This window comes from Puntigrus tetrazona, chromosome 5 (assembly GCF_018831695.1).
Source record: "Puntigrus tetrazona isolate hp1 chromosome 5, ASM1883169v1, whole genome shotgun sequence".
NCBI classification, from domain to species: Eukaryota; Metazoa; Chordata; class Actinopteri; order Cypriniformes; family Cyprinidae; genus Puntigrus; species Puntigrus tetrazona.
This window is the reverse complement of record NC_056703.1, coordinates 631,689-650,064: the sequence shown is the minus strand read 5'-3', so window position 1 is coordinate 650,064 and position 18,376 is coordinate 631,689. Positions and strand designations below refer to the sequence as shown.

General features: G+C 37.1%; 3 protein-coding genes across 4 annotated transcripts; all 3 read right to left on the bottom strand.

Annotated features, from left to right (window-relative positions):
• Nucleotides 1–3,433: 3,433 nt before the first annotated feature.
• LOC122344993 (glutathione S-transferase theta-1-like) lies at nucleotides 3,434–5,810 on the bottom strand. The gene is made up of 4 exons (XM_043238685.1): nucleotides 5,157–5,810; nucleotides 4,882–4,969; nucleotides 4,401–4,725; nucleotides 3,434–4,252 (listed from the first exon to the last, which is right to left on the bottom strand). Exons 1-4 carry the CDS (start codon nucleotides 5,278–5,280, stop codon nucleotides 4,106–4,108), a joined length of 684 nt encoding a protein of 227 aa, XP_043094620.1. The 5' UTR covers nucleotides 5,281–5,810; the 3' UTR covers nucleotides 3,434–4,105.
• A 237-nt stretch (nucleotides 5,811–6,047) lies between these two features.
• Nucleotides 6,048–7,792, bottom strand: LOC122344762 (glutathione S-transferase theta-1-like). Its single transcript, XM_043238325.1, has 5 exons — nucleotides 7,602–7,792; nucleotides 7,309–7,396; nucleotides 7,058–7,208; nucleotides 6,804–6,977; nucleotides 6,048–6,671 (listed from the first exon to the last, which is right to left on the bottom strand). Exons 1-5 carry the CDS (start codon nucleotides 7,723–7,725, stop codon nucleotides 6,525–6,527), a joined length of 684 nt encoding a protein of 227 aa, XP_043094260.1. The 5' UTR covers nucleotides 7,726–7,792; the 3' UTR covers nucleotides 6,048–6,524.
• A 445-nt stretch (nucleotides 7,793–8,237) lies between these two features.
• slc2a11b (solute carrier family 2 member 11b) lies at nucleotides 8,238–17,596 on the bottom strand. Of its 2 annotated transcripts, none has more exons than XM_043240834.1 (12): nucleotides 17,442–17,596; nucleotides 16,300–16,398; nucleotides 15,109–15,269; nucleotides 14,864–14,988; nucleotides 13,883–14,012; nucleotides 13,638–13,786; nucleotides 11,931–12,118; nucleotides 10,653–10,763; nucleotides 10,129–10,230; nucleotides 9,839–9,914; nucleotides 9,041–9,168; nucleotides 8,238–8,861 (listed from the first exon to the last, which is right to left on the bottom strand). In XM_043240834.1, exons 1-12 carry the CDS (start codon nucleotides 17,493–17,495, stop codon nucleotides 8,673–8,675), a joined length of 1,512 nt encoding a protein of 503 aa, XP_043096769.1. In that variant the 5' UTR covers nucleotides 17,496–17,596; the 3' UTR covers nucleotides 8,238–8,672. The 2 variants fall into 2 exon arrangements, with proteins under 2 accessions (XP_043096769.1, XP_043096768.1); XM_043240833.1 differs by lacking the exon at nucleotides 17,442–17,596 and adding an exon at nucleotides 16,972–17,431.
• Nucleotides 17,597–18,376: the final 780 nt, after the last annotated feature.

The window sequence follows — 18,376 nt, the reverse complement described above, 5'->3', positions numbered from 1 at the left end:
TTATCATTTTCTACACTTTTCTCATGTCACACATCCATTTTCTCACGCAGTCAAAAGCCACCCTGAGTTGAAAATGTAATATTCATGGCCATGATAACTCAAAACACTAAAAACACTGTCCTTCCCGCTCAACGTAAAGTCATCAAGGGACAAACATCTATTTCTCGTGGCCACAAGTTTGATGCATAAACAAACCTGTCTGACCATAGCAACCTAGGATCCTCAGATGTATTTATTACTATTTTGAATTAAAGGTTCACCCTAAAATGAAAATTAAGCCATAATCTATTTACACCCAAGCCATCCTAGGTGTATATATCCACAGTTTTTAAAAAATGTATCCTTGCTTGGTAATGCTGGTCACAAGTTAAGTCCAGTTTTCATAGATATTTAGATTTACTGCAATGAGCCGGGACATTAGAAGATTGATTGTCCACATTCAAGTAAACAAGCAGTGACTGGTGTGGCAAAAGCGAAAGCTGGGCAGCAGAAACGTATAAGAACAAAACTTGCACACACACACACACACACACACACTACTAACCCAACTGCAATGATGAAAACATGCTTGCTACTGATTGCCACAGAGAAAATATGCTTGCTCTGATACATGATTGTCTTACAAGATTGGAAAATGAGGGATCTTCCACTGATAAGAAGGTAGGCACATATAGTCACCTACGTAATTTAGCATATACAAACAAGTGTCACAGGTTGAAATGAAATTCCTCGCTGATAGCTGGGCTAGTAACTCAGTAATTAAAATAGATGAACTAAACTCAATTCCAAAATTAAGTGGAAGTTATGTGTGGTCAACTTCTGCATCAGGCCATACAATCAGAAAATTTCACTGTACCTTTGAGGTGCTAGGATGAGAATGGCATGAGCTTCCTCTCATCACAATATTGTCCTAAAAATATGCTAGGGAGAGATTTACTGTGCAGACTAGGTATCTCTCTATTATACAGTTCAGACGGAATTCAAACGGTCCAATGCAAAACTCAAACTTTGGCGACGATTCAAGAATTACCGCTGTACGTATATCAGGGGAAATTGCAAAACAGTGAATTACATGAAAAGCTTGTCAATGCTGCAAAAGACTGAGTTTTACCTAGATCTGAAATCATGCCAATCTCTGATTTGCATTGTTCAGCACATTTATCATTTGGAAGAGATGAGATGTTTGAACAAAGATAGTTTTAATGTACAGATGCATTAGACCTGAAATGGCTGGTTTGGACAGAAAACAAATGTGCTGTTACTGTTGAATTGAGAGATGAACAGCAAAGGTTTTTTGATGTTGTGGACTCTCTTCCACATGTGTCACTGTCTAAGTGGGACGGTGACTATTGGGAAGACATCAGTCCTTTTGTGGAAAAAAGCATGTTTTACAAGCGAATTGAATGCAGACGGTAGAGGGAAATGTTGAATACAACCTAACACTGTCTGCATACCGATAGTTATTGAGCGAGTCTGCTGTTAAAGCTGCGTGCTTTAGTGATTGTGAAAAATCAGACCACTGCTTCCTCACAGAAAATAAAATGTCAACCATTACGAAATCTGTCTTGGGTTTCCTCTAAATTTGATGTGGGACTGATTAAAAATTGTGAACCAGTCCAAAATATTTCCAAGGTCTGATTACAGACCATGTAAACCTCAGTACCCCCTTTAAAAAGAGGCTATTGAGGGAATAAAACTAGTTTTTGAACCATTAATAGTTGGGGTGATTGTGGAATGTGAAAGTTCTCCTGTGCACACACCTATCTTTCCCGTCAAAAGGATAACAGAAGCAAGCCAACCAATTGAGTGGCAGGTCATGCAAGATCTGCAGGCCGTAAACAAGGCGGTCCAAGGACGAGCTCCAAATGTCTTAAACCTCTACACAATTCTGTCACAAGTACCAGGCGATGCTGAGTGGTTCTCAGTTGTTAATCTTTCCAATGCCACCTCTTCTGTGCCATTTCACAAATACAGCCAATTTTGGTTTCACAAATTTACACTTTAACGAGGCTGTGTCAGGGGTTACTACTAGAGTCCGCAGCGGTCTTCTCCAAAGCACTGAGAAGTTTGGAATCACTGTAACTGACACCGGGTACAGCTCTGCTTCAATATGTTTTTTTTTTTGGCGACTAAAGATAAAGAAACATGAAAATGAGACACTGTAAAGCTTTTAAAACATTTGGCTGCTGAGAGTCACAAAGTTGGTTTTGCTAAAACTGCATTCGCAAAAAGGAGGTGACATTTCTAGGTCACGTCATCCCCAAACATCATAAATCTTTGTTTTAAAAAAATGAAAAGAGATAAATTGAAAGCCTCTCACTAAAAACAACTAATGTTATTTTTTGGGCATGTGTTCAAATTGTCGAACATTCATTCTAAATTATGCTATTGAAGAATCACCTCTTAGAGCTTTGGCTCATGGCAGGGGCTTACAGCCACATGTCAAACTTTTGAGAGTTTGAGAGATGGAAAACATTGTTACAAGTGTCACCAAGTCTGGGTCACCCGTATCCAGAAAGAAATTTTGTACAAACTGTTGATGAGAAAAATGGTTTCATGACTTTTCTTCTGTTTCAGGATCTTGGGGGAAACTGAGACCTGTGGCCTACTTTTCAAGTAAACTTGACCCAGAAGGAGCAGACTTGCCACAATACCTGAGAGCTGTTGCATCTGCAGAAAAAGCTATTTTAGCTTCAAGGAAAATTGTGGAATATTCTGATGTAAAACTGCTAGTGCCACACGCTGTCTCAATGATCCTGTCGGAACAGAAAACATCCCATTTGTCTGGTGCCAGATGGCTCAGGTACAATGCTATTTTGTTGGAAATACCAAACATTAGAAGAAAACGATGCAGTGTTAAATCCTGCCATACAGCTTCCAACAGAGCAGGATGCCGAGAAACACAACTGTGTTGCAACATTGGAACAGGTCTGTACACCAAGACCAGATTTGAAAGAAACCCCTTTAGAGAATACAGATCTGATTTTATTTGTTGATGGTTCAACGTCTAGAGATCCAGAAACTGGCAAAAACAGGGCAGGCTAAGCTATAAAAATAGCAGCATTGTTAGAAGCAATTTTTCTACCAAAGTCAGTTGCTATCTGCAAATTCGTCACACATTCCAAAAGTAATTCCAAAACCAAGTAGCACACCCACCTCCAAATCAACCATTTGATCATATAATGTTTGACTTTATTGATCTGACACCATGTGAAGCCAAAAAGTTTTGTCTTGTCATGATTGACATTTTCTCAAAATGGGTGAAAGCTTTCCCCATGTCCAAGCAAAGGGCTGGTGCTGTTGCAAAGGCACTTGTACCTGAAATTATTCCCAGATGGGGAATACCTGTAGTGATATGATCAGACTGGACAGTTTTTGGGTATTGACATACGTAAACATACGTCATACCATTTAGAATCAGAGGGTTGCATCAAACGGTGTAATCAAACATTTATTGAAAAATAAATTGTCAAACTGTTGTGAACAAACAGCTTTGTCTTGGGTCAAAGCACTCCCCATTGCGTTGACATACATGAGGATGCAGAAAATAACCACATCTAACTTAAGCCCATTTGAATTTTTGTTTGGCAGGCCGACATCGATTGGAATGGGACCACTGCCCTCTACAGCATTGTGTGAAGATGACATATCACATAATCTTATTAACTGTTTATCTCCTGAACTAAAATCAACTTTCTTCACCACGCTATTCAGCCAAACTCACTGGTTAATATTAGGGTCAGGTGTAGTTTTTTTTTTGTTTGAATATATTTTTTATGCTTTTTGGACGTTGTATTCAAAAGAAGTAATTACTTTTTATTTTATCGTACACAAATCATCATTGTTGACAGGATATGGTACATTTTCTGCTCCTTCTATTATACTCAAGTTTTCACAAACCATTGTTTATTTAGCAAACCACACTACCATGTTGTGTACACAAAAAGCACAAATTATTGCTGCAAAAAAAAAGAGTTTACCAAGTTTACCATTGCACACCCATGGCACAGGTGCATTCTTAATTCCATGAAGAAAATTTCAAGACCTTGCAATGTTAATTATATTAAACTAATAATTTGTTATCATCTTGTAGAGAGTTGATTTTTCACTTTTTAGCTGTGAACTTCTCTCTTATTTGATAGACAACAGAGTGAGCGTCATCGAAGGTGTCAGAGAGCGCTGACTGAACTCGACTCCTCCAGCTCAGCAGTTTGGGTCTGTCCTTCAGAACATCCCTCTCGCTGCACATGAGCTGAAAGAGAAAATCAAATGGGCTCATTTGGGCTCATGTGTCTATTTATGTTTTAACATGCACAATGGTCCATGAGTTTTTAATTTTGAATAAATGAAGTGTTGCACAAAATACAAATCAACTTCACTGCGCGTTTAGCGGCTCTCACCTGCATGAGCTCACAAGCTGCTAACAGGTCAGCCAATGAGATGTCGTCACCGCACAGGAAGGCCTGGTTCTTCAGAAACATGTTTTCCAACATGTTCAGTGTGCCATCCAGTTTCTTCAATGCCTTTTCAAACTTGGCAGGATTTGTTGGCACTCCTAGCATTGGAAACCATACCTCTTGCAGGAAGATTGTGGAAATATTTATACGCGTGTTCCCGTGATGCCAGGACGTGTACTCATCCACTTTGGCTCTCTTTTGTGGCAGTTTCGGGTACCAGTGATCAGGGGCATTGTAGACTGTCGCCAGATACTTTAATATGGCATCACTGTCGCAGAGGTCGATTAAAAATAGAATACAGGCAATAGGTTAAAAATATAAATAATTATTCAAATCTTAAAGCTAATACTGCTACTAATAGGAATATATCTTTTTATTTGAAAAGTTGCAAACCTCTTTTTTGTTTTTTTAAACAAATACTAACCTCTCAGTAAGTACAAATCCATTGTCGTCCAACACTGGCACTCTTTGCATAGGGTTGAGTTTGGTCAAGGCAGGTGATTTCTGCTGCCCTACATTTCCAATTTTTCAAAGGCATTAAAATTAAGTTTAATGTAGAATGAATTTAAATAATACAAAGTTTTAAAATAAATACAGTAGTATTATGAAAATCTGCAGAATAACCTTTGTACAGACTTGGGATTAAAGCCATCTGGACGCATTGCACTACCTCAAAGGAAAAACACACAACTTGCTTACCTTTTCGTATCAGAATTTGTTCAACCGTATGTTGTATTTTGTTGCTTTTCAGGAATATTAGTACAGCCCTGCTTGGCGGCGTCAAGAGATCCAAGTACGCTTTCACTGCATGCGTGCCCGCCATATTCAACTATAAGTGCGTGCGTCTTCTGACAGAAACACACTACTCTTGCTTTATAAAGCGTCACTCGGAGATAGTCCAATCATAAGCAGTGTTGCCAGATTGGGAGGTTTGGAATTTGTTTGTGCGGGTATAAAAGGGTTCGGGAGGCTGGAAAAACATTGGGCTAGTTTTGGGGTCGGTTTTAAGGTCTTCACATATCTAAAAAGTCTAGTGTAACTGATTAAAAACGAAACAAAGTGTGCACCTACTGCATCCATTCAGTCACCTTGAAGTTACTAAACGCCCTCTGCGCAGCTGTCTGCTGCTGATGTTGAGGTCTCCGGCTGCGTTTTTAGTCCAATCACGAGATCAGAAGACAAACGTGATTCTTCAAGAGTGACGGGTTGTTTAAGCGAGGTAACGGATACGATTTTGTGTAGCTGTGCAGCTGTATATTGAAACGATTACAATGTAATCTGAATATACACGATCCCGTCCTGCATCTGCTGGCGGACTTGTTTAGTTTTGACAGTGCAAACTTATGTATTATGTTTTATAATGTGGGCTTCTCCACGTGCAGACTTGTTATACGTCATCTTTTTTGAGTAAAAATGTACTGTTATCTAACTTGATTTAAAAAAAAATGAAAATGTTTCTGTGCAGAACCTCCAAATCGGGAGAACTCCCGCGAGACTTTGTTTTGTGCAACGGTGCATTTCGACAAAAATATATATATAAAAAAAAGAGTGTGTGTGTTGTGTGAATGTGATAAGCAACATTGAACTGCATATTATTAACTTAAAGTTTTAATTAGACATTTTAATCACAGAAAGGTAAGGCACAAAGGTGTCAAGGAAAACCATTATTCATGAGGAAATCTGGGTCCTGATTTTCACATACCTTTAACTCTAGTAAATACAAAGGTATTCTTTTACCAGTTCGTGTCAACAATAAAATGTTTTTACATTGTCTCCTCCTTCATTCATCACAGGTTTATTTAGTTAATTTAGCAAACCACACTACCATGTTGTGTAGATAAAATTATTATTATTAACAAAGTTCACAAAAACGATGCCTCTTAAATACATGAGTTTTTTAAACCATAACTGAATCAAACGTACTGATCCAACAGCATATCCATGTTAGACAGATGCATCCTTAATCTCATGAAGTAAATTACAACACCTTGCCATGTTATTCATATTAAATGAATCATTTGTGACATAAAATCTAGAATTAACTGCTCTGAATAGAGAGTTGATTTTTCACAGTTTAGCTGTGAGCTTCTGCCTTATTTGATAGACAACAGAGTGAGCGTCATCGAAGGAGTCAGAGAGCGCCGACTGAACTCGACTCCTCCAGCTCAGCAGTTTGGGTCTGTCCTTCAGAACATCCCTCCCGCTGCACATGGGCTGAAAGGCACAATCAGTGTTTTTACATGTATAGAACTGTGCAAAAATATTCAGTCTCGTCTTAACACATCACGCATAACGGCCTCTAAATGCAACAAACTCACAGTATGTTTAGCAGCTCTACGTTCTCACCTGCATGAGCTCACAAACTGCTAACAGGTCAGCCAATGAGACGTCGTCGCCGCACAGGAAGGCGTGTCTCTTCAGAAACATGTTTTCCAGCATGTCCAGTGTGCCATCCAGGTCTGCCAGCGCCTTTTTTAACTTTGCGGGGTTTGCTGGCTGTCCCATCATCGGAAATATAACCTGTGCAGGAACGGCCAAAGCCAAAAAAGACATTCAAAATGGTATTCGATGAAGAATAAAGTCACGTCAACCAACCTTACCTCTTGGAGGAAGACTGTGGATGCGTGCAAACGTGTGTTCGCATGATGCCAGGCTGTGTACTCATCCACTCGGGCTCGCTTCTCCGGCAGTTTGGGGTACCAGTGATCAGGGACGCTGTATGTCGTCGCCAGATACTTCAATATAGCATCACTGTCACAGACGATAGTGTATTAAAATACGACTAATAGCAATAATAATTTAAGTTTTTGAAATGACGTTTTTACCCAAGGTTTCCTCTTTTTTACTATACCTCTCAGTAAGCACAAATCCATTGTCGTCCAACACTGGCACTTTTTGCATGGGGTTGAGTTTGGTGAACTCAGGTGTTTTGTGCTGCCCTACAGTTCCAAGTTCAAGTGCATTAAAATTGTGACGGTCAATGTACAATGAAGTTAAAAAAAAAAAAAAAAAAAAAGCATACAGCGCTCTGAAATAAATATAGACAGCTAGGGCAATGTAACCTTTGTACAGTCTTTGGACTTTACAAATGCACACTGCACTGCTGCTTCTGACCAATGCACTCACGACAACGACTCTGCTCACCTTTTCGTAACGGAACGAGTTCCACCGTATGTGGTATTTTGTTGTGTTTAAGGAATATTAGTACAGCCCTGCATGGCTGCGACAAGAGATCCAAGTATGTTTTTACCGCCTGTCTGCCAGCCATACTGTACTGTAACTGCAGACAGAAACAACATGTATTCCTGCTTTGAGCCTGGCAAGCGTCATTGGTCGATCGTCCAATCACGAGCTGTCACAAAGGTTTCTTCCTGCAGCGGGCGGAACATATGCACTTCAGAAACGTTTGTCTTGAGACACGTAATTAGAATGTTACTTTAAATATATTAATTTCAGTGATTTAAAACTGAAAAACAATAGGTACTGCGCTTCTACAACGTCTATTAAATTACATGTTTGAACAATGTCATGTACGTGTAAACGACAGTGATTGGTCGAGCCGTGTCAGCGTTGAGAAAAACAACTAATACCGCGTGAAAGAGCGCTGCACAAAAAAATACACTGAGGAAAAATGTTTATTGTCATAATTTAATTTGTTGACTTTAAAATGAAGTGAATTCAAGCTCGATTCACGCAGCGAAATAGTGTTTGTAAAGTATCTGCAAACTCTGAGAATGTTCAAAAAAACAAAACATGTATATAAAATATACAAACAAGTAATTGTGCAAACTTTCCTTTATTGACAAAATTGCTTCTGATATTAAAATAAGCTCAAGCATGATCAATTCTATGATTTTATGAGATGTTTCTTGCAAGTTTATATTATGGATCCATTTTACAGAATTAAGATAAAACGTAATTACAAAAACCAGTATCACACAAGTACGCTAATTCAGATCAGTACTAGTATTTCTGCATAGTATTTTAACCATTGATTTGTATAAAAACATCTAAGATGTAATAGGCTATTGAAAATCCCTACCATCATGTGACTTTCCTTGATGTAAAAGGCAGTATTCATTTTTGAAGGCACATGATGTAGTGCAGTGTCTGTGTCACAAATTCACACTTTCTATTTTTAGCACATTCATACATAAGTACACAGACGTTATAAAGCCCTTTAAAATACAGTGCTTTGTAAATGCATTGTGTGTTTTACATCGGTGTGGACAGCAGAGGGCCCTCAGTGCCATTGGCGCCAATGAGCTTCTTTCTAGAGTGAAACTCACTCTGAATCTCCAGAAAGGTCTTGTTTTTGGTCTCAGGGACCACAAAGAAGATGTAAGTGGCCACCAAGCAACAGATGACGAGGAAAACAAGGAAGCAGTACTGCTTTAGTCCGTTCTGAAAGAGATTAAGAAAGAGAAGCTTAAAAACAAAACATTGAAATTCCTCTATGTTTTTAACAACAAACAGGCGTGTCATCATTTGGGTATCTGTATCTTGGAGAAATACAACTGCTTTGTGAAAAAACTGAGTAACCATGTCTTTAAAAAAACAGGGAATAAGGGGCTCGTATATACCACAATAAATGGAAAGATCATGCCAATGAAGAAGAAAGCGATCCAGTTGATAGATCCACCGATCATGTACGCGGCAGGTCGATCGGTTTGGGTAAACAGCTCTGTTGTTAAAATGTTTGTCACACCACCTACAGCACAAAACACACTCATATCACTGATCAAACTATACCGGTACCATCATAATATAACAACAGTGTGGATAGAGACAAGCTTTTATGAAAGGAATGGTTTACCCAAAACTGAAAGTTTACTCAACCGTTAGGCCATGCAAAAATGGGTTTTTGTGGCTTCATAAGGCACAGATTTGGAGAAACGTAGCATTACATCTCTTTGTCACCAATGTATCTTCTGCAGTGAATGAGGACGTCAGAACGAGATGATTAACGGCTGATAAAAACCTACAAGCAATCGACACCGCTCCAGTCCATCGGTTAGCATCTTGTGGAAAACTGCTTGTTTTTCAAGAAACAAATCTATCATTAAAGCATTTTAATTTAAACTGCTTGATCTCTTCATATTTCTCTCCGATTCATATGCAGCTTTTTTTGCGGACAGGGGTGACGTGGATTACTTGTGAATTGCTACAATGTTTTAATCAGCTAGTTGGACTCTCAATCTGACGGCACCCATTCACTGCAGAGGATCCACTGGTGAGCAAATCCACATCTGTTCCAATAGAAAAAACTAACTCATCTTGACCGGCCTGAGGGTGAGTACATTTTCAACAAATTTCTTCAAATTTGTTATGCACTTTAATCTCCCTTTTTTGCTTTCTTTCTGTTTTACTCATTCATTCACCTGGTCCGAGGCCAAAACTCAGAATGAAGGCAAAAACACAAATCATACTAAGGTAGGGAACCCAAGGACTGGAGTCCTGTGAGAAAAAAAAAACACCAAACAAACATCAATAATTCTGCATACATTCAAATGTTAGAAAGTCAAGATCACAAACTGTAGGCCATGTTTCAACATAACCATATAAGTATGATTCTAGCTCATGCGCGAGTGACGTACTATAATAAAATACTTGTGCAGTGCACAGAATAAACATTGCAGGAAAAGAAAGAGCAGGTATTAGATCACTAGACCTGAAAAGTGAGGGCGATGGTGAAACAGATACAGCACACGCTCATGAGAGTGTATCCACCAATGATCAGAGCTCTTCTTCCCAAAGATTCGATCAGAAGACCCTGAAACACACAAACATCAGTTTGAAACAACTGAACTGACTCAGGCTGAATAATGACATTATCTTACTTTGCTTTAGCTGAGGACCTGCCTGTAGCAGAACTGAACTTGATTCGTAACTGATGAACCAAATCTGTACCTTAAACTTTAAACTGACTGAAGACACTTGACATAACGCTTTAGTCTTGTAAAAAATTGAATTTGTGTCATATTTGAAAATGCTGTTATTTTCCTGTTCATATCTGTGAAGCTGATATTCTATGAAGTGCTATAAGACGTCATTATAAACACCGTTCAAAATCTGGTTCGAGGTGCCGTTGGTGTACATTTAGCCAACTTTATGCTAAATGTGTCCATAATCTACAGTGGCAATAGCTTACCAATTGGTGAAGAATGGTGGTAGAATGACAATCTCCAGACTTACACACGTCAGCGCTGTGATGCACTCACAAGCTCCAGTCCCCACCGTAGCGTACGGAATCTTGTCAGCTGGAATCCCAGCCTGGGTGAACACGTAGTCTGCATAGAAATAAATCTAATGGGAGAAGAGGCGTACACATGTTGGCATTGGTGCACATTAGATCTGACATTTGTGTAAAATTTGCACAGTGACAATAAAACTTAAAACAAAGACTCTTTTCCGTCACTGGACCCGAATTGTTCACTTTGCGAAAATCTGGGTACCATGTCAAACCAAAAATGTATATAAATGAATCTTTCCTTTTCTTTCCTATTGGCTATATATTAGATAGTAACAAATAACAGTGACAAAGATAAAAGGGTGCATGAAGTGGAAATAATTCGTAGCCTACATATATTACAAATTGGCTAATTCGTACAACCTCACTCATACAGATTGATAAGATTTTTGCTAAATCAGACGTATATAGTTGCCAATTCATATGAATTTATACAAATGACCAAAACCTAAGAAGTGAGGCTGATGAATTCGTATAAAAAAAATTAATTGCACAAATAAATCATTACATCACTAGATTTTTTGGTAGAGTTACATTTTAGAATTAAGAACGGTGTAACCATGGCGACGTAGTTGACTCTGGTAAATGTTGCAGTGAACGCTATGGAAGATAAAGTTGCATCTATATCTATAAGACTATCTATAAGAAAATATACGTAATATATATTTAAATATTATGTATATCAGACAAGTTGGGAACAGTTTAATTATACTGTGTGAGAATTGAACGTCAGTGGCTTTCATTTAAACTACAGTTTAAATCTAATTGAATTAACTAACAAATCATAACAAACAATTTTCAGAAATGTGCATTTGGCCCGTCTAATGGTTTGCTGTTTTATTTCATGCAATAACTTTCATGAGCTGTTTGTTAGGACTAAATTGTCTATAGTGTTTATAAATGGTTCAGCATCGGCTTACTCTTGTATCTCACATGACACACCATAAAAGCTTTTAAGCATTTGTGCAAAATCACTTTCATGCCCATTACAGGAGCTCAAGTAAATGTCACAGCCTCAAAGCGGAAATCTGACCGTTTTCATGTTTTTGTTTTTTTTTTCTTTAATAATCATTTGTTCTGAGAAAAGATCAGGGTTTAATCCACAACAGGCCGATCACATGCAGTTTTTTGGGGGGGTTAATATTGCACACATCGGCAGTTATTGCTAATCCAAGCCGATGATGTGAAGTTGCTGTTTCCTGGTGTCTGGGTGAGATACACACCGCATTGATGCCGTTGAGTTGCTGGGACGTGTGGATCACGACGAGGGTCAGGAGCTGCCAGTGAACACTAGTGTCTGTAAAAAGCTCCCAGGGTTTTTTGGGTTTAATGCCAATCGCACTGACCCTCTCTCTCTCCATGTCCTCCTTTTCTCCGTGGTACTTATCCGCGCCATGGAACCATATTAGAGCTGAAAGAAAGTGGCAAAGGGCATAACATTCCTTTACTCACGAGATTCTCTTCTCCTCGCTTCTGTTGTTGGTTACGGCTCAACGGGTTTATCTCCCTACAGGGTGCTCACATCATGACATCCGTTCAAGTGTGATCGTTTCAATCAGATTTTATGCTTCAGTCTTTAAACATTTTGATTTTGGGGTTATATGCAGAGATGACAACACCATCTTTCTTTCAATGGTATCATGAGTTTAAATGTGACTCGTGACATTATACTTGCCAGAAAAACAATGCACTTTTTTTTTAAATAGTCGTTTTCATGGCCGTTTGGTTACCTGTGATGTTGATTAATTGTTTTATAGTTTTATTTGCTGAAATGTAAAATGTCCAAATCAACCCATCAAGCATATTGGAAAAGCTTGTAGAAAATGTGTAGAAATTTCACATGGATAGTTGATATTCAATCTGTTTTCTTATTAAATTCAGCCCATAATTTTAACAGTAAATTAAAATAGCCCTAATGCATATGTAATAAAGTTATATTTTTTTACTCGGCAAGTGAATAAATGCATTAAATAAATGAAATGACAGGAAAGCCATTTAGTGTTATAATACATTGCATTAGATAATGTTTCACACAATATTAAATATAAGCATTTTTAACATTTTAGTAAGACTTAATGTTCTTTTAGCTTTATATTGCCGCTTCTATTCAAGAAATCCTTAATCCTTTCCACAAGACTGTCCTTACGTTAATAATAAGAAGAAATGAGCTGCAAATAAGCATATCAGAATGATTTCGAAAGGATCATGTGACACTGAAGGCTGGATTAATGATGATTAAAATTTCAGCCCACGATAATACATTACATTTCAAATTGACATAAATTTTTACTTTTTAATAACTTTTCACAACGTAAAAGTTGGGTGAGCATAATCTTGCTAACCCCAATTGTTTTAACGATAGTGTATTTTAACTGACCTCAGAAAGCCACAAAAATGAATAAAATAAAAATATATTCAAATGAACACTCCACTTTTTTTGGAAATATGCTTATTCTCTCCCCCGAGTTAATAAATTGACTTTTACCGTTTTGGAATATATTCAGCCGATCTCCGAGTCTGGTGATAGCACTTTTAGCATAGCTTAGCATAGATCATTGAATCCAATTAGACCGGTAGCATAGCGTGACCAAAGAGTTTACATTTTTTTGCTTGTTTAAAACTTGACTCTTTTGTAGTTATATCATGTTCTAAGTACTAAAAGTTGGGAATTTCTAGGCTAATATGATTAGAAACTATACTCTCATTCCGGCATAATAATAAAGGAAGTTTGCCGCCGTAACATGGCCGCAGCGGGCACAGCGATATCCTGCAGCTCCTGAAAACAGCCAGAACCTCTTGCTTGCACAGGAAGCATGTCTTGCAAGCTGGGGACTACTGTCTACAGGCACTGCGTGATATCACTGCCACCACCTCCTAGCCTAGAATTAAAAAAAGAAACTCTGTTGCATAGTTATAAAACCGTTCTGTACCCTTTTTGCAGGCGGCGTCATCTCCGCGGTCGATGAGCAGGTAGCGAGGGCTCTCTGGGAACCATGGAAGAATCAGCAGCTGCATTATGGCGGGAATACAGGTGGTGGACAAGAGGATGGGCCAGTACTCCTCCCTACCTAACAACTCACTGACACGCACGCAAAACATCTTCACTGACGGCTTTATAAATGTCATCAGACATGACATAAGAGAAATCTGTTTTATTCTACATGCGTTTTCTTACTTGAGGCCAATCACTTGTCCTGTTAGGATCCCTCCGGTGATGAAAATGGAAGTTCCCATCGCCATGGCACCACGCAGGGCTCTAGGTGCGATCTCACCAATATACAGAGGCTGCACACATATTGTGATACCTGTCATTTCAAAAAAGATGTCAGTTATGAGTACACAAGCAAACGCACACGTAATGTCTTTTAACTTAATTCAGAAGGGTTCTAATTTATTTTTACTCAATAAGCAGAAACATTTGATTGAGGAAAACACATGCCATTTATCATAAAGGCACCGGAAATTCCAAAACGCAGGAATTCAACTACTTTACATTTGTTTCAGGTGCATGTTTTTCACTTTTGTGGGATTTTTTTGTTTGCTTCTTTATAGATTACATTTTATATTTACAAAATATATTTTAAAGTTTAACAGAGTGAAGCAAGGTTGTGCATTGATAATATTAGAAAAAATGTAGTAAAATAAAAAATACTCTAATTTGTGTACATGGTAAATTATTAGTTAAAATATGTGTTTTTGTACCTTTTTTTATATGTTTATATATATATATATATATATATATATATATATATATATATATATATATATATATATATATATATATATATTCAGCATCTTTACTCCAGTCTTCAGTCACATGATCTTTCAGAAATCATACTAATATGCTGATTTGGTGCTCAAGAAACATTTATATTTATTTATTATTCATGATTATGAATGGTGAAGAAAGTTTTATTCTTAAAACTGTGATGCATCTGTTTAGGATTCTTTAAATACAGCAGTGAGTTCAAAAATCTGAAACACAATAATGTTATAACTCTATTATTATAATGACAAAATAATAATAACTTTTGATGACATTAAAACATTCTTGCTGATTAAAATGAACCAATTCCATAAAAAAAAAATTTCTGCAATGTTTATTGAAAACTGATCAACCATCACTACTTTAAACTTGCTTGAAAACCTGAGATACCTGCGTTTACTCCCGTCAGGAAGCGTCCAATGATTAAAAGCTCAAAAGTGCTGAAGGGACGACTCAAGCCCATGAATAAAGCAGCCAACAGAGCAAAAGTGTTGTTGATCAGAAGTGTCCCTTTCCTGAAAAAAAAAAAATTAATTAATTGAAAGGTTACTGTAGCATCCCTAAAAACTTCCCATTTGATCCCAGTCTTGCACATTTGGTCACACCCTTTAAATATGCTCTTGACTTCAATTCACCTTCCAAATCTAACAGCCAGAGTTGCCCCCACAGACGCCCCCACAAGTCCACCGAGGGTGAATATGGACACTATGGTGGACCAGAGGAGCGTGAGCACCTGGGAGGAGATTTCAGTGTCGTAGCGCTCAGTCCATGTCTGATTAATGAAGTTCTGTACAGCCTAAGAAGAAACATACAAGTCAAGAGATTAAACACAAATGGCATGAAAGGAAAGAATGCTTTAACTTGAATAATTTGAACATTAACAAAATAATAGAACACTGGGGCACAAATGATCTTCTTTTATTTTCCACAGAAGAAAACAACTCTTAATGGGTCAGTTGCAAATCATAAGCATGAAGACTGAGAAACATGGTCGAACCTGGGTTAAAAATTAAGGCTAAACGGGCACTACAGCCAATGCACTGATCAGTTTTGAGATTTTGGCCTGTTGTTTTGTATGCATAATGTTGAACACATCGAAAATATGCATTGTTTTAAAAAATGCGCGGGGGTCCAAAATCCAAATCCATGTGATATATTAACTACAAATTTCACGTGACTTTTAGTGCTACTGCAATAACTCACAATACATCACACACTCCATGTGACTAATGCATGTTCCATAAAGTCTGCTGTGGATGTAAACACAAACAAGCTGCATGTAAGTTTTTGACTCTACTAAAGTAAGACAATACCATAATATGTTCACAGATATTTAAGAAACATGCGCCCTTTTTTTATCATATTAATGATATTGCATGTGAATCATTATATTAATTTGTGCTTTTTTCCCACGACTAATATGAGATGATAATAAGGTCAATGCACGATAACTGTGACTACCCAGACAACAAGCAGTGCTGGCCCAGGTTCGACTCATATCTGGCCTGCATGATAAAATGAGACTAAAACGTATTACAATAAAAAAAATAAAAAAAAATTGATCCAAAAAATTGCAGACTGCTTTGCATTTGACCATTTTGGTAGTGCTATTATCTGAAAAATAATGCTCATAACAATTTTAGGTCTATTTTAGGTCATAACAATAATGCCGTTTCCATCTAAAATATGCATAAAACTATGTTAATTGTTTTAATAACATCAACCATATATTGGTTTTCTTCTGCACATTTCAGTAAGATGCATAATTTATGTTATATTAAGTTTTAATACACCGGGATCCCTTTATTAACGCGCACATTTCTTACCTTGGTAGGTGCGTTTATGATAGATATATTGTACCCATACTGAAAGGTTCCACCAATGCCAGCTGCCCAGATAGCCAGAAGAAGAGACTTACTGGGAACCTGTAGATAAAAGAGCACAAAAGGCAATGTTCAAAAGTGATTCTGATTCCAGCTCATCGTTAACAGCTAATATTTAGAGCATATAAAAATAGACTATATTAAAGTGTGGGAAAGTGCTGTATATAGTAGCAGCCGAACAGTGAAAAGTTGCGAAATTATGAAATATTCAAAAATATACATGCAAATATAAAATACAGTAAATCTACTGACAAAGATTTAAGTAATGCAAGACTTAGAAAACAGTAAACTGCATGTCCTGTCCATCACTAATCATTAAAGCTATGCTGAATATGTTATAACCTACATGGAATAAATATATATATTTTTAAATATCAACTACTTGAAAAATAATCAAAAGCAATTAAATAATTTGCAAACAATAATAATAATTAATAGTATTTTTAAAAAAAATATATATATATATATATATATATATATATATATATATATATATATATATATACAGTATGTATGTATGTAGTATATATATATATATATATATATATATATATATATATATATATATATATATATATATACACAGTATATATAATTTTTTATTTTTTATCCTACCTTTATTTGTTGAGCTGGTTCTTTGAAGTCTTTAAGTAAAGGTTGATACTCCTTAAGCTCTTCACTGTCTCCACTGCCCATTTTTTTTGAAAGTCGTTGCAAATATTTAAACATTATTACTTATAATTCCGAATGCCTCTTAATCACAGATTCAGACTGCCTCTGAAATGCGAACTCATCCTAGGACAGAACTGCTCTTAGTGCTCTAGATAAGGTGCATAACAGATATACCAGCGGAAACACAATCGTGCTGTTGTTCGCAGCATGAGCAGTGAAAACTGCATGGGTTCAGAGTCAATTCAGAATGAAATTCCCTTTAGAGCCGCTGAGAAGCTCTGTAGGATGTCTTTAGGATATTTTTGTCTTTTAACACACGCATGTCAATTGCTTTTTCATGTTCTGTCCTGTGGATAATGCTGTGGGGAGTCCTTGTTGTGGACCGTCATTTCAAAAGTCAAATAAAAGCTTACCTTTCTTCTCAAAGTCGGGGGCTCTTCTGGGCCATTCATTTTAAGTTCATTCATTTAGAGCAATATTTAAAGTTCAGAGTTTTAAAGTTATTCCATCGTGCTTTCTAGGTCTCACTACAAAGATTAACTTGGTAGGGCGGTAGGTCTGTGTGCAGTCATTAGTGTAATCATAAGCTCCAGATGACCACCACTTTACTATTACCTTAGGCTCAAATTCTGAATTTTGCATATGAGATGTTGTGATTACGGATGAACTGTCCTCTAATGGTTATTTATAATGATGGAGAATGAGATACTTTATGCTAGCTGGCTGTTCTTTAGTGAGCAGAAATATTTATTCAACTATATCAAGCATTGTGTCGTCTGGCCTTTGATCACAAAGAGCACATTGTTGCTGTTTCAGTCAAGTGACCTGCAGAGCCCATAAGCCTCTTTCTCATTCATAGGAAACGCGACCAGTTTGGAAGTCTCTGACCACACCGGTATCATCATTTATGAAAGAAATGTGTGCATTTAAAGTCGAAAGTATGGTGAACGGTGGACTTATGTTATTGGGGTTGTTATCTAAAATGCTTGAGGCTCAAGGAAATCTCGTGTTGGTTAACCAAACTCAGATGTTCTGTAATGCTTAACCACTGGCCTAGTTTAGATAGAACTGTTCGGTGAGAGTAGCCATGCCTTCATTGACCACAAGAGGGCAGAGAAATGAGTCTATGGAACCACATTTTTGTATTAACTTCAAAGTATTACTTGGTATTAAAAAAATATTAGCCACAGTAGTTTTGAGCATGTAAAATACTATAATATATAATAATATATATTATAATATAATATAATATAATTATTAACTACATAAACGAGCTAATTATATAATTATTTTAATTACAGTAAATACAATTAGTTAAGGGGGTTCATTAAGATATATTTCAATATAT

What these genes read in the sequence shown, in the direction of transcription:
- LOC122344993 (XM_043238685.1), bottom strand. Translation starts at nt 5,280, where the DNA reads ATGGCGGGCACGCATGCAGTGAAAGCGTACTTGGATCTCTTGACGCCG. An exon ending in GGATTTGTACTTACTGAGAG is followed by an intron (nt 4,726 to 4,881) that starts GTTAGTATTTGT and finishes CCTCTGCGACAG; the next exon opens with TGATGCCATATTAAAGTATC. An exon ending in CAGCTTGTGAGCTCATGCAG is followed by an intron (nt 4,253 to 4,400) that starts GTGAGAGCCGCT and finishes TTTCTCTTTCAG; the next exon opens with CTCATGTGCAGCGAGAGGGA.
- LOC122344762 (XM_043238325.1), bottom strand. Translation starts at nt 7,725, where the DNA reads ATGGCTGGCAGACAGGCGGTAAAAACATACTTGGATCTCTTGTCGCAG. An exon ending in ACTCGTTCCGTTACGAAAAG is followed by an intron (nt 7,397 to 7,601) that starts GTGAGCAGAGTC and finishes TTGGAACTGTAG; the next exon opens with GGCAGCACAAAACACCTGAG. An exon ending in CAGTTTGTGAGCTCATGCAG is followed by an intron (nt 6,672 to 6,803) that starts GTGAGAACGTAG and finishes TGTGCCTTTCAG; the next exon opens with CCCATGTGCAGCGGGAGGGA.
- slc2a11b (XM_043240833.1), bottom strand. Translation starts at nt 17,085, where the DNA reads ATGTTTAAATATTTGCAACGACTTTCAAAAAAAATGGGCAGTGGAGAC. An exon ending in CCTGACGGGAGTAAACGCAG is followed by an intron (nt 14,013 to 14,863) that starts GTATCTCAGGTT and finishes TTGAAATGACAG; the next exon opens with GTATCACAATATGTGTGCAG. An exon ending in TGATCTTTCCATTTATTGTG is followed by an intron (nt 8,862 to 9,040) that starts GTATATACGAGC and finishes AATCTCTTTCAG; the next exon opens with AACGGACTAAAGCAGTACTG.